This window comes from Myotis brandtii, unplaced genomic scaffold (assembly GCF_000412655.1).
Source record: "Myotis brandtii unplaced genomic scaffold, ASM41265v1 scaffold160, whole genome shotgun sequence".
NCBI classification, from domain to species: domain Eukaryota; kingdom Metazoa; phylum Chordata; class Mammalia; order Chiroptera; family Vespertilionidae; genus Myotis; species Myotis brandtii.
This window is the reverse complement of record NW_005355833.1, coordinates 170,076-184,216: the sequence shown is the minus strand read 5'-3', so window position 1 is coordinate 184,216 and position 14,141 is coordinate 170,076. Positions and strand designations below refer to the sequence as shown.

At 49.7% G+C, this 14,141-nt stretch overlaps 1 protein-coding gene across 1 annotated transcript in view; it reads left to right on the top strand.

The window, feature by feature from the left end:
• The window catches only part of MEGF11 (multiple EGF-like-domains 11), a 270,798-nt gene that overhangs the window by 177,051 nt on the left and 79,606 nt on the right, over positions 1–14,141 (top strand). The window contains exon 6 of the mRNA XM_014536317.1: positions 14,033–14,133. Coding sequence (XP_014391803.1) covers positions 14,033–14,133 — 101 coding nt within the window. The remainder of the gene's footprint in view (positions 1–14,032; positions 14,134–14,141) is intronic.

The following is a 14,141-nucleotide window of genomic DNA, read 5'->3' as shown; positions in this document are numbered from 1 at the left end:
GTACAAGAACTTGGAAGAATGACTGTATAAAGTGAGGCAAACCTAACTCTGTTGTTTTGTTGTAAAAATTCTTTTTATGCCTATAATTCAGTGGCTGGCTGTGAGCAGAAATTCAGAGCACACACATGTGCTCTGAGATTCAACACTTTGCTTCCTCCTTTGGGTTTGCTGTTCTCCACATCCCTGAGTCTGTGCCTCTGAGCTTGGACATTGCTGACAGGCAAGCCCATGGTTGGTGGACTTGTCTGCTGACCAGGGCACAGCCTAGCGTGGGTGTTGTCAGAGCCCCATGGTGAGTGTCACACAGTGCGGCCTGCATAGGAGTCATGCTCTGTCAAGACCATGTATCTGTCCGTGTTGGACTAGAAAACAAACAAAACAAAAAACCTGGTCCTTCCCCTTGGGCAGTTTGAGAAGCAGTGGCCTCGCCTCCCTTCAGGGAATCAAAGCCCTCAGCCGCTTCCCAGGCACCCCGCCAGGGCTCTGTACACCCTCCTTCCCGGTGGCTTTCCATCCAGAATTCGCCCTCCCTTGCCTTTGCTTCTGGTCCAGTCAGATTGCCTTCCCCTTGCGTTCCCACTTGCTGAATCCTATCCCTCTTTTTAGAGCCTAAATCAAATCCCATTTCTTGCACAAGGCCCTCCTGGGCAGATGAACCCCTTCCCCACCGCACCCCAATTTCCCAGTGCACTTCCACCTCCAGCAAGCACATCTCACAGTGTCTCACGTGACCCCCAGAGGCCACGCGTGTGCCTGACTTTAATCACTCTGTGCCCCTGGGACCTACCAGGCCCCTCCACCCTTCTCAGCCCCACTCAGTCTGGACCTTACAAACAAGCAGTTCTCAATAGATGCCACCGCGCTGATCCAAAGCACTAGGAGCACCGTCAGCTCCAGGTAGTGCTGTGCTGGAAGCACCCGTGGCTCAGATGTGAATCCCTTTCACTGGGACAGCGGAGGCGCTGGTGCACCCGCTGTGAGAACAGCCTTCCACCAGGCCTCTGGGCGGAGGGTCCGGGGCCACCCTGCCCCTGGCTCACCCCCTTCTCCTAGCTGACTCTAAACATGACTCTTCAGGCTGCCCTGGCCCAAATCACAACTTGCTTTACCCACCCACCCCTCCCCCACACACACCCAGTGCTGGTGACCTGCTAAATGAGCTACAGGAGCAGCTTCAACACAATGCCTTCCTCCCTCTCTCCTCCCTCCCACAGGGCCCGGCTGCGTCAGGAGCAGGGCAACAGGTGAGCCAAGCTTGAGCTCTAAAATGCCCTGTGGGTTCTGGCAGGTATGGTTCAGTGGTTCCAACGTTGGGAAAGGGTTGAGGGTCTAATTCTCAGTCAAGGACATGTACCTGGGTTGCATCAATTGGGAGGCAACCAATGGATGTGTCTCTCTGCATTGATGTCTCTCTCTCTCTCTCTCTCTCCCTCCCCCACATCCCTTCCACTGTCTCTAAAACTCAATGGAAAAAATATCCCCCAGTGAGAATTAACAACCATAAAAATGCTCTGTGGGCCCCTCTACATGGCCCCAACCCCCAACCAAGGTATAGGACCTCTTTGGACGCAGTGAGTCACAACTTAACACATCCGCTCATCTGAGCTAATCCAGTCTCTTTGCCAAGGGGACGCTGAGGCCTGGAAGGGTGCTGCCTTGCCCAAGGCCGGTGACAGAGCCAGAGAGAGGCTCTTTCCACCAGACCAGACCTCACCGTTTGAAGAAAGTCAGAGGGACGTGGAATGGTGGGAAACGGGTGGACAAGGCTGTTTGTCAAAGGATTTCACTCCTCACAGGAAATGGGCTTGGGCCCCACGACCTTCCCATGTCCTTTTCCACTTGGACTGTGAGTTCACTTCCCTCAGAGCCCACACGTGGGGGTCTCACCCCCACACTCAGAGCTCCACCCGTTTCCCTTGCATAGGAAAGCGTGCAGGCCGATGAGGTGGGCCCCTGGCAGGTCTGTGTTGTCTTTGCTGCCTGCCTTTGAAAGGGTCTCCAAAGAGGTAATTCCTCTGTGCACAGACATGATTTATGAGGCTTTCTAGGCAAATTGTGGAGATAAATGGTCTTTGGGGCTGGGAAGCTTCAAAGGCAGTGATGCAGACAGATCAGAGGGAGCTGGGCAGCCGGGAGCTGGGCCCTCATTAAAAGCCTGTTGGGGGAGAGGGTTGAGCAGCTGAGGATAGACTAACACTGGCTGGCTCCTGGGTCCCAAGCTTGTCCCTCACCCTCGGCCTCACTGACCCCATAGCTGACTTGTGTGAGACAAGAGTGCTGGGGTCATTGAGGTACTTTTATCCCAGAGACGGGAGCAGCAGAGGGCGGAGGTGTTGAGGCTGGAGGGGTAGCAATGAGTTCCAGCTTGGGCTCTAGAAGTGGGGGTACCTGTGGGGTGCACACCAACGCCTCTGCTCCTCACGGCCAGAGACCTCACTGGGGTCCTGCAGTCACCCTTCCTGCCTCTCACTGACGACTGGGACCACCCGTCCCTCTCTGGGCCCCGCTATCCTCTTGTACAAGGAGAGCCCGGGTGTGAACAAACCCCTGTGTCCCAGGGCTGCTCCGATGCTGCAAGTTGAGTCTCTGCTGTTAAATATCCCTGGCTGAGAAACAGGCCAGAGCTCACACTGGCTGTGGGATCATGGGTCAGTCACCTGCCACCCCTAACCTTGGTTCCTTCCTCGGTCAAGTGGGGATGTTTGCAGCTACCCTAGGAGTCGTGGCTTGAATTGAACAAGTGAGGTACTACAAAGGAACCCCCAGTTTTCTTTCCCATTGTCTGTCCACACAATACTGTGGCATTCTACATCCAGAACAGGCCCCCTCTCCTCTCACCAAAAGCAGCTTAACAAACATGCATGCACCCACTTCCTAATCTGGCTCCCAGGTCTGCTCATTGCTGCTCGGATATTAACAGATAACTGGGGTGTTAATGGCTGATAATGCTTCATAATGTGACTGATACCCCCCCCCCAACACACACACAAATGTCCACCTACACAAACACGTCCATTCTAATAGGGGATCTCTGCAGACCCTGAGGAATGCAGTGCTGAGGATGGGCTGGCAGGCAGACTCAGATGCATCCAGCCACAGAGAGATGCAGGGCTCTGATGAAATGGAGTTGCTGAGCCTCCTCACTCCCTCCTGATAGTTTGATGGCGTAATGTCTGCTTAAAATGGACTTGGTTGCCTGGAGCTACAGTCAAGGCTGTGAAGATGGGGTTGAGGAAGGTAATGAGCTGAAGCGACTGACTTTGTTCCGGGCATTTTGATGTACCCACTGGCTTTGTTCCCTCCTCCAGCCCTGTTACCCTGAGACCTTCCCAGCTCCCGGGGCCTCCTGACCCCTGGCCTGACAGTGGGGCACTTTTCCTAGTTGTAGCTGCCCCAGCAGCGGCTTTCCCAGCACCCCTCCAGTCACCCCAGGTTCTGATGGGTCAACATTTCCCTTTGTGTGTGTGTTTCTCAAACCGACTGTGGGCTTCTCAGCATAGAACATAGTAGGTGTTCAGTAATTGTTTGGCAAGCAAGTAAATGAGCCTAACTCATCTCCCAAAAGCTGGTGTGGGGGGCTGGAAAGAGCCTTAGGTTGACATGGCCAGCTAGTTTCAAATCTGGCTTTCCAGTGCATTGGCTGTGTGGCCACAGGCCAGTCACTCAGCCTCTCTGAGCCAGTTTCCTGACTTGAAAATGTGTGCACGGGCTGGGTGGGTACATGAGATGACCTGTAAAGCCTAGGACTAAGAAAACCAGTCTCTGGCTCTCAACTCTGCCTTTTGCAATCAGCGGCAATTTTGTCCCAAAGGAGACATTTGTCGATATCTGGAGACATTTGTCAATATCTGGAGACATTTGTCAATATCTGGAGACATTTTTGGCTGTAACAATTGTGGAGGAGGAGGTGCTGCTGGCATCGAGGAAGCAGAGGCCAGGCATGCTGCTAAACTTATACAATGCACAGGACAGCCCCACAACCAAGAACTTTCTAGCCACAATGCCTGCCGTGCCAAGGTTGAGAAAGTCTACTTAGCTATCCCATGTCTCTGAAACTCCGTTTTCTCAGTTGAAAAATGGGATCATCATCGCCTCAGATGGTTTGCCTCAAATCCTTTTTGGAACAAAGCAATGTATGAATAAATGGCACAGGGTCAGTAAGAGAATTAAATAATATAACCCAGGTGAGAACGCAGCTCACGGGGTTGGGGGTTCCTCCTGCATGTGGGTGTGTACCCCTCCACCCCTGTCCTCCTAGGACACCATGAACCAAGGAGGGGCCGTCCGAACTCCACGCAACCCCTGTGAATCCTGCCTCCCCGCAGAGCTCAAAAGGAGATATAGAGAGTGTGATTAAATAACACAGAGGAAGTAACAAGTGTAATAAATGGATCACTAGGAGCTAATGATACATCATTATAATCCTGTGCTGTCAGCATCTTCTAGGCTTAGGGACTGTGTCAGGAGATTTGGGTTTTAATCTACAGCACCTTGGTCTATTAATATTTAATTCCGACCATCTAAGTGGTGGAAAGATAGGGAGCTGAGCAATGGCTCAATTCAGAGCCTGGGTAACCACCTCAGATTTTTCTTTTCCACAAAAGAACAAGCACACCTCCTACCCCGTCCCCTCTGGCCTGTTTCTCAAGTGGAGACGTTTAGCAACAGAGCATAGAATCTCAATCAGAATGGGGAGCGACCCCAGCATTTACCTACTGGTGTTTTTTCTTCTTTTTTTAATCCTCACCCAAGGATATGTTTTTTTGATTTTAGAGCAAGAGGAAGGGGGAGGAGAGAGAAACATTGATGTGGGAGAGAAACATCAATTGGTTGCCTCCAGTATGTGCCCGGACTGGGGATCAAACCCTCAACTTTCTGGTGTAAGGGCAACACTCCAGCCAACTAAGCCATCCGTCCAGAGCCCTACTGGTGTTTCTTTTTTTTTTTTTTTAAATATATTTTATTGATTTTTTACAGAGAGGAAGGGAGAGAGATAGAGAGTTAGAAACATCGATGAGAGAGAAACATCGATCAGCTGCCTCCTGCACATCTCCCACTGGGGATGTGCCCGCAACCCAGGTACATGCCCTTGACCGGGATCGAACCTGGGACCCTTCAGTCCGCAGGCCGACGCTCTATCCACTGAGCCAAACCGGTTTCGGCCCTACTGGTGTTTCTTAATGAGGACACCACTGACAGGTGGAGAGCATAGTTCTTTATTGTGAGGTACTGTAGGAATCACCTATGACAGCGGTTCTCAACCTGTGGGTCGCGACCCCTTTGGGGGTCGAACAACCCTTTCACAGGGGTCGCCTAAGACCACCGGAAAACACATATATAATTACATATTGTTTTTGTGATTAATCACTATGCTTTAATTATGTTCAGTTTGTAACAATGAAAATACATCCTGCATATCAGATATTGACATTACAATTCATAACAGTAGCAAAATTACAGTTATGAAGTAGCAACGAAAATAATTTTATGGTTGGGGGTCTCCACAACATGAGGAACTGTATTAAAGGGTCGTGGCATTAGGAAGGTTGAGAACCACTGACCTATGGCAACCTAATGACCCTGCCCCCATTTTACAGATGTGAAAACAGAGGCCCAGCGAGAGGAGGTGGGGGCTGCCAGGATTGCAAAGCATTGGCTGTGACCCACCCTTTGATTCTCCCTTAGAATTGCAAGTTGGGTCTGGAAAGCGTGGAGGGGCTCAACCTCTGAGAATTTGCCTGTGCTTTTGTCGGGGCCAGTCAGTTGACAAATGGCTTCGCTCACTGGAAAGTCACTTTATTTATCAGCTGGAATGGCTTCTGGTGGCTGCTGTTCCATCTCTGCCTCCATGCCTGCTGCTTTGTAAACTTGGGAGCAATCCCATGACCTGTCAGCTCCCCTACTTCTTCTTGGGATGGATGGGGGCACAGGGACCATGGGGACCATGGGGACCAGACTCAGGGGACCATGAGCCATTTCTGGGAGGTGCTAGGACCATGTTAAGCCTTTCTGTTGCTAAAGGGGGCAGGGGAGGGGGGGGGCGGCCGTGCGGGCTTGGCTCAGGCTCTAGTACTGGCCGGGGCAGCTCAAGCATCAGTGGATTCCAGCTTCTTTCCTAACCCTTGACCTTCTCTTCAGCGGCTCCTCCTCCCTCTCTTCCTCATCCCCCACCTTCCTCCCTCCTCCTCCTCCTCACTGAGACTCAGGATTCCCATTTGTGGAATGGGAGGAACCATCCATCTCTCTCACCCCCCCACCCCCACGCCCAACGTCTTCCTGCTCATCCCCCTGAGAGGACCCGTGAGAACACAGGTTATCAGAAGGACAGTAGTTCTCACCGACTGAATGTTTTACGGGCCTGTAATGGGCTCCACCGCCCCAGAATAATTAAATCAGAAGTTCCAGGGGTGACGCTCAGGCCGAGTGTAGTTTAGAACCTCCAGGGTGATGCTAATGAGCAGCCAGGCTGAGAACCCCTGCCTGAGGGAGCACATCCTCCGCAGCTGGGAGGGGCTCCTGGGTCGCTGGAGAAGGACCACCCTTGTCAGCACTGCTGGCGCTCTGCCTGTGCCCAGCTCTGGGTGGGACGCTGTGTGGGGCTGTGTGTGCGTGTGGGGGCAGGGACAGTACAAACAAGAACACACGCCAGCCCCCCGCTGCAACCCACAGAAACCTCAGGCTAATTAATGGAGGAGGTCTGACACCAGGCACCACCGAATAGAAGTGGTGACAAAAGAAACAATGTTCAGCCAAGTTGTTCCTAATCAAGAACCTCAATAAAGGCATAAAAACATAGTTGTGCCTTTAATAAATAGTTATTTAGTACACTAAGTTCATAGCAGCAGCATTCGCAATAGCCAAAAGGGTAGAAACAACTCACGTGTCCATCAAGAGATGAACAGAGAAACAGAATGTGGCGTATTTACACGATAGATTACTGTGCAGCAACAAAAAGGAATAAAGTGCTAACATGTGCTACAACCTGATGACCCTTAAAAACATGATGCTAGTGAAAGATTCCAGACACAAAAGACTAATATTGTATGACTCCGCTTACAGCAATCTCCAGAATAGGCAAACTCATAGAGACAGGAAGTAGACAGAGGTCACCAGAAGGGCGGAAGGGATGGGGAGTTATTGCTTATGGCTCCAGAGTTCCTGCCTGGGGTGATGGAAAAGTTTTGGAAATAGTGGTGATCGTTGCACAACACTGTGAATGTAATGAATGCCACTGAATTCACCGTACACTTAGAAATGATTAAAATGACAAAATGTATGTTAGATATATTTTATCACGTGGAAAGTATTCTAAATAGATAAATTACTTTAACTGAAGAGAATAAAATTACGTGAAATTGGACCAGTCATGGAAAACCTGGGCCTATGACCACCATTCACACATAAACCAACCCCTGGCAGATGAGTCTCTGTGCCTTCTCATCTCTCTGTGAATTATCCAAGGTGGCTGTTTAAGCCCGGCTGGCGGCCAACATCCCAGGTTCCCGCTTCCATCCACACCAGACCACACCCAGTAGGAAGCAGGGGTTAGGAGCCCAGACACCCAGTCACTCCCTAACTGTGTAGCCTTGGATACGCTATTTAACCTCACTGGGCCTCTGTTTCCTGATCTGCAAAATGGGGGGAATAATAGCGCCCCCTACAAATGGGTTGTTCTGAGAATTACTAAATGAGAAAACGTATTGTACCCCTTTATCTCATGGCCTGGTGTGTTTCCACTGCAGGTACAAGTGTAAAAGCTTGTCTGTGGAGAGGGAGTGGTGGAGCTGCTCCCCGTCGTGGGGAGCCCAGAGCACACCAGGCCTGGGCCCCACAGTCTGAAGAGGTCAGCAGGGAGACCCACTGGCTGGGGAGCGGGGGAGTGGCCAGCTCCCAGGAACAGAACAAGCCGGGCCTCACACTTCTGGGTGCCCCTCAAGCCCTCACTAGCTGCCCGAGAAGATACAGCCACTTGAAAAATCAGCCAAAGCCAAGTGTAATTAGGAAGAAGCATCTGTGACAGAAAAAAAAAAAAAAGTGTGTGAGGACCATTCCAAGGCCAAATTGGGAAGAGTTTGTGATTATCTGTGAAAGAATGCAAAATTCTGTTGTAATTTTAATGATGGTAGTTTTTATTCACCTTCAACAGGGTTGATAATGGACTCACTGCAGCTCTGCCTCATTTCTGTCATTGCCAGGGCAGGGGGGGCGGGGGAGGGGGGAGAGGATGAGGTGTTTGTAAGTGGATTTTCTAGATAACTGAAGCTCGTCCCTGTGAACTCAAACCTTTTTTCATTTAATCGCTGTGGGGAAGGGGGAGGGGATGTCTGTGAAATGGATTACACACTCCTTAATGGGAATATTTTAAATTGGATACGAGGGGCTTTCTGCCCCTATATTCATGGCTGACAAGTTGCTTGCTTTTTAGTCTACACTTTTTAGTTGTTTTGTTTCCTTGGTTTTCTACTGTGACACATAGTACTCTCCCTGCTTATTTTTCAGGAGCCCCATAAAACACACATACACACACGAGGATACAAACCTGTACGCATGCATATGCACACACACTCACCCAGTCTGTGGTCTGAGCACCCATGTTGTCAGGCTTACAAGAGCTTCTCAAATGCCCTGACTGCCCTTATGATTGCACTTTCGTGGTGCACCATACAGGCTGCTCCGGTGGCTCGGTCCCCTCTAGACTGCACACTCCAAAAGGGCACTAGCAGGTCCTTGCTAAATCTTTTTTGGATGGACAAGTAGAAGAATGAAAGCACACAAATGTTAGTGCATCAGTTAGTGGTAAGTGAATGGGTTTTGAATGCCACCTTAGATGTCCCTTAGACAATGACCAAAATTAACCTTCTGTTTCCCCCAATATTTCCTCTTCCCCTTGTGTTTCCTGTAAAGAATGTGATACCGATATCCACCCAACAGTCTAAACCAGAGCTGGGGTGACATACCCTCTCCCTCCTCTTCCTTCCCTAAGCACCCTGTCAATCACAAAGTCCTTGCTGCTTCTACCTCATAAATGCAGCTGGACTCTTGTCCCCTTCTGTCCACCCCAATGGCTACTACCTTAGTCAAGGCCACCACCATGTTTCGTTTTTTAATCACATTGTCCGCTTTTTGCTATTGAGTTGTATGAGTCTATATATTTTGGATATTAATCCTTGTCAGATAAATGGTTTACAAATATTTTCTCCCATTTGGTAGGTTGTCTTTGTGTTGGTTTCTTTTGCTGTGCAGAAGCGTTTTAGTATTATGTAGCCCCATTTACTTATTTTTGCTTTCGTTGCCTTTGCTTTTAGTATCAGATCCAAAAATATCATTGCTAAGACTCACGATAAAGGAGCTTACCTATTGCCCATGTTTTCTTTTAGGAGTTTTATGGTTTTAAGTCTTACGTTCAAATATTTAATCTATTTTGAGTTAATTTTAATCTATGTGTAAGATAGTGGTCCAGTTTTTGTTTGTTTTTTGCATGTGCCTGTCCAGTTTTCCCAACTCCATTTATTGACGAAACTGTTCTTTCCCCATTGTATACTCTTGGCTCCGTTGTTGTAAATTAGTTGACCATATATGCATGGGTTTATTTCTGAGCTCTCTATTCTGTCCTACTGACCTATGTGTCTGTTTTTAAGCCAATACCGTACTGTTTGGATTACTATAGCTTGTAATATAGTTTGACATCAGGAAGCATGATGCCTCCAGCTTTGCTCTTCTTTCTCAAAATTCCTTTGGCTATTGTACTTGATTTATGCCTCATTCACAGTAGTAGTGCCAGGTGGGAAATAGACGGTGATGTTCACTCATAACTTGGCAGCTCAGTTTGTATGTGTGAATATTTGGGGCACAGATAAAGAAGGGATAAAACAAAATAGGATGATTAGGATAAGGGGCCTGGCATGGTTCTGTGCCACGCCCGCACAGCCAGGTTCGGTGAGCCTGAGAGGGGGCGGTGAAGGATTAAGAAAAGACAAACAAGAGAAGAAAGCTGGGCCTGGGTAGGACGCTGTCCTCTCTGATGGAGAGACACAGTGCCACGGCCTGCAAGCCGAGTCGTTATTTTATAGCCAGATTCCATGATGCAAAGTAAGGGCATTGTCAAGATGGTTACAATGATCTCCTGGGTTTCCAATCTACTCAATTACATGCACCTGATCAAGTTTTGTTTACTTTCTGCACCTCCCACAGCTTATATCACTTAGCCACATGGGACCACAGTTTCGGGCCATAACCTGTGCAAACACTGTAGCCGCTATCCACAACTCCCTCTTTTTTTTTTCTGTTTTTAAACACTTTCATTTACATCATCAAAAGCTGTAGGTAAATATGCAGCATAACCAAAACATCAAGAACAAAACTCTGGCTATTAACGAAACAACAAACACAGTAATGTTAATGTAATACAGCAACAAGAGAGAACAGAACTCTGGCTATTAACAAAATAGTAACAAAACAATGCCAATGCAACACAGCAATAGAGAAATCAAACTACAGACATGTTAAAGTTTCTTTTGCTGCTGGTAGATATCTACTCAGAGTCCTCAGATTTGGCTGCGCAAAGACTTTACAGAACACTGGCAGCTTACCAACGCTAGCATAGCCAGAAACATGGTTGAGGGAGTAGCTTCCACTCCTTGCTTTTCTACCATCTGCTGCTGACTTCTTCAGCTGACCCCATGTTGGTACCTCGGTCCCTTGCATAGAACACAGTAATGTTAATGTAATACAGCAACAAGAGAGAACAAAACTCTGGCTATTAATAAAATAACAAAACAATGCCAATGAAATACAGCAATAAGAGAAACCAAACTACAGATATGTTAACATTTTCAGAATGATTTCTACAAAATAAAAGTTTCTTTTGCTGCTGGAGTATATCTTACGGAGAGTCCTCAGATTTGGCTGCACAAGACTTTACAGAAAACTGGCAGCTTACCAACACTAGCATAGCCAGAAACATGGTTGAGGGAGTAGCTTCCACTCCTTGCTTTTCTACCATCTGCTGCTAACTTCTTCAGCTGACCCCATGTTGGTACCTCGGTCCCTTGCATAGATCTTCTTCTGCATCGCAACTCTCAGTCTTTTGAACGGAGGGACAAGGAGCTTCTCTGGGTCCCCTGCACCTCCTCCAGCTGCCGCTGCTGCTTCTCCGTCTCCTCCATGAGGAGGCCCCACAGCTGCCGCAGGTCGGCGAGCCTCTCGGGATGGCCTCGGCATTCAGGCTGCTGACCATGCTCTGGCTCCTCTCAGAGATGCCGTCGCCCCTGGATTCTGAGGATCAGGCTGCTTGGACGGTTGGCTTTGGGACTGAGCCGGCACCAGTCCCAGTCAGCCCCGTCGGCGCCGGTGGAAGTCTGGTCCCTTCCTCAGCTTCTTCAGCCGCTGCTGCGTGGAGTCCTCTCCCGCAAGCGAGCAGCCCTCGGTCCTGCAGAGCTGGAGACCTCCAACTCCGAGTCTGGCGTCCCACACAGACCCAAAGTTCCAGGGAGCTATCAGGTCATCGAACAGTCAAAACTCATATTGAGGTCGGCAACCACCGACCACAGCAGACAGTCCTTAACAAAATAAAATGCCCTGGCCTGGCTCTAAGCATCCCGCTGACCAGGACTTCCATCCTTTGCTTTACAGTTCCTAACAAAACTTAAAGTTAAATTGCTTACAAAGCATTGTTTTAGGGATCCCCTTCCTGAGATCCTGAATTTCCCATGTTTTACACCCAGCGACTACCAAACCTCGCTCCCTACCCTACTTTCACTTTCTGCACGTGCCTCAAGGGAGCCTCCTTTCACCTTGCAATTTTAGTTCCCCCGAACTCAGGCCCCACGTTGGGCACCATATGTGCCGCGCCGGCACGGCCATGGGCGAACCTGAACTCAGGCCCCTGTTCCCCATACTCAGCCCCACGTTGGGCTCTGTATGTGCCACGCCAGCACAGCCAGGTTCGGGGGGCAATGAAGGATTAAGAAAGGACAGACAAGAGAAGAAAGCTGGGTCTGGGTGGGACGCTGCCCTCTCTGATGGAGAGAGACAGTGCCATGGCCTGCACCTGTAAGCCGAGTCTTTAGCAAAGTGAGGGTGTGATCAAGATGGTTATAACGTTCTCCTGCGTTTGGAATCTACTCAATTACATGCACCTGATCAAGCTTTGTTTACTTGCTGCATCTCCCGCAACCTATATCACTTAGCCACGTGGGACCACAGGTTCAGACCATAACCTGTCCAAACACTGTATCTGCTCACCACATGGTTCCATCTACTAAAGCAGTGGTTCTCAACCTTCCTAATGCCACGACCCTTTAATACAGTTCCTCATGTTGTAGTGACCCCCAACCATAAAATTATTTTCGTTGCTACTTCATAACTGTAATTTTGCTACTGTTATGAATCGTAATGTAAATATCTGATATGCAGGATATATTTTCATGGTTACAAATGGAACATAATTAAAGCATAGTGATTAACCACAAAAGCAATATGTAATTATATATGTGTTTTCCGATGGTCTTAGACGACCCCTGTGAAAGGGTCATTCGCCCCCCCAAAGGGGTTGCAACCCACAAGTTGGCGACCCACAGGTTGAGAACCGCTGTACTAAAGGATGATGGACAGGCTCCATGACATTGATCACTTGACCCTAGTCAGCAAGTGGCAGGTACATGCAGGGGGGTTGATAGTCCCCAAAGATCCACTCACTGGCTTGAAGAACCTTGTGCTCTTGTACATGCCCAATACTGAGTGCCGCTGTCTATTTGCTCATACTGAGCAAATAGACAGCGGCACTCACATGCCCAGTTTCCGCTCTGTGTCTGAACCCTAGAATCACTGGAGCACAAAGGTCAATTACCCACCTCATGGTCTCCAGGCAATAGGGTGACCAGCCATTCCAGTTGCCCAGGGCTGAGGGTTTCTTAGGATACGGCACTTTCATACCCAGCTGGTCACCACGATAAGGCAGGCAAGTGAGACACCTGTTACAGCTCATTTCCAATGCCTCCTCTCCCAGGAAGCCTTGCCTGTCCTCCTTCGCTAGGACAATCTTCCCCTCCATTGACCGTCGTTTGTGCCTGTCCATGCCTGAACTCCACATTCATCTCTACTCCAGGATTTGAGTGAATGAGGCAAGAGTTTGAGGACATCTTGTTGTTGTGTGCCCTGTGTGCACCAGCTGAGGAGCAGAGTGGGCAGCGGCAGCAGGCTGGGTGACCTGCTTGGGGCTCTGCTATTCAGCTCCTTTTCACAGCTATCGAGTGAATGTCTGCAAAGCTGGCTCAGATATCACTCTTTGAAACATTTAATTACATATAACGATCTTGAAGGCTGTCTGTCACCTCGCAGGGAAACATTTCTTTTTCCTGTTCCTTGTGAAGTTGGCTGCCTGAAAAGTAATGAAATTGAACTGAAGATGAAGCAACCAGGGGTGTAGGCAGTATTGATCGGGAAAAGCAGCAGGAGAGAGAGATGGGAGGGGTGACTGAAAGATGGAGCCAGGGGAGGGGCAGAAAGTTAGAAGACATGTTCATAGAAGGTGAGGTGCAAGAGGTGAGAAAACTAATGAGTCTCGGAACGAGAGGGAAAGGTAGAGAGATGGGAACAGGCCTGGGGAGGTCCCCCAGAGGAGGAGGGCCACAGAGAAGAGGAGTGGCAGACCCTAAAAAAAGGGCCTGGCGGAGAGGAACAGAGACCGCCAGCGAGACGAGTTTAGCAAAGGCAGAGGGAGGTCCCCCGCAGGCAGTTCCAGAAGGTCGATACAGGGGAGGGGCTTCTGGGGCATTGGTTGGAACGGGCTGGTCGGGACTGGGAGAAGCGTTGAAGAAGTCAACTTCTTAGCCTGTGTGACTGATTATTCTGCTGGCTTGGGGAAGAGCTGATGGAGGCTAGGAGGTGCCAAAGCTTCCACCAGATACCCCCTCGCTGCCGCCTATTGGGGAAGAGGGAAGCAGAGATGGAAGGCCGCTTCGGCTTAGTTCCCCGGCCCCCATCCCAAGGAGAGTCCACCGGGGCCTCACCCTGACCCGCTCCTCTCTTGCAGGCTGCGACAGCGACCACTGGGGCCCCCATTGCAGCAACCGGTGCCAGTGCCAGAACGGCGCCCTGTGCAACCCCATCACCGGCGCCTGCGTGTGTGCCCCTGGCTTCCG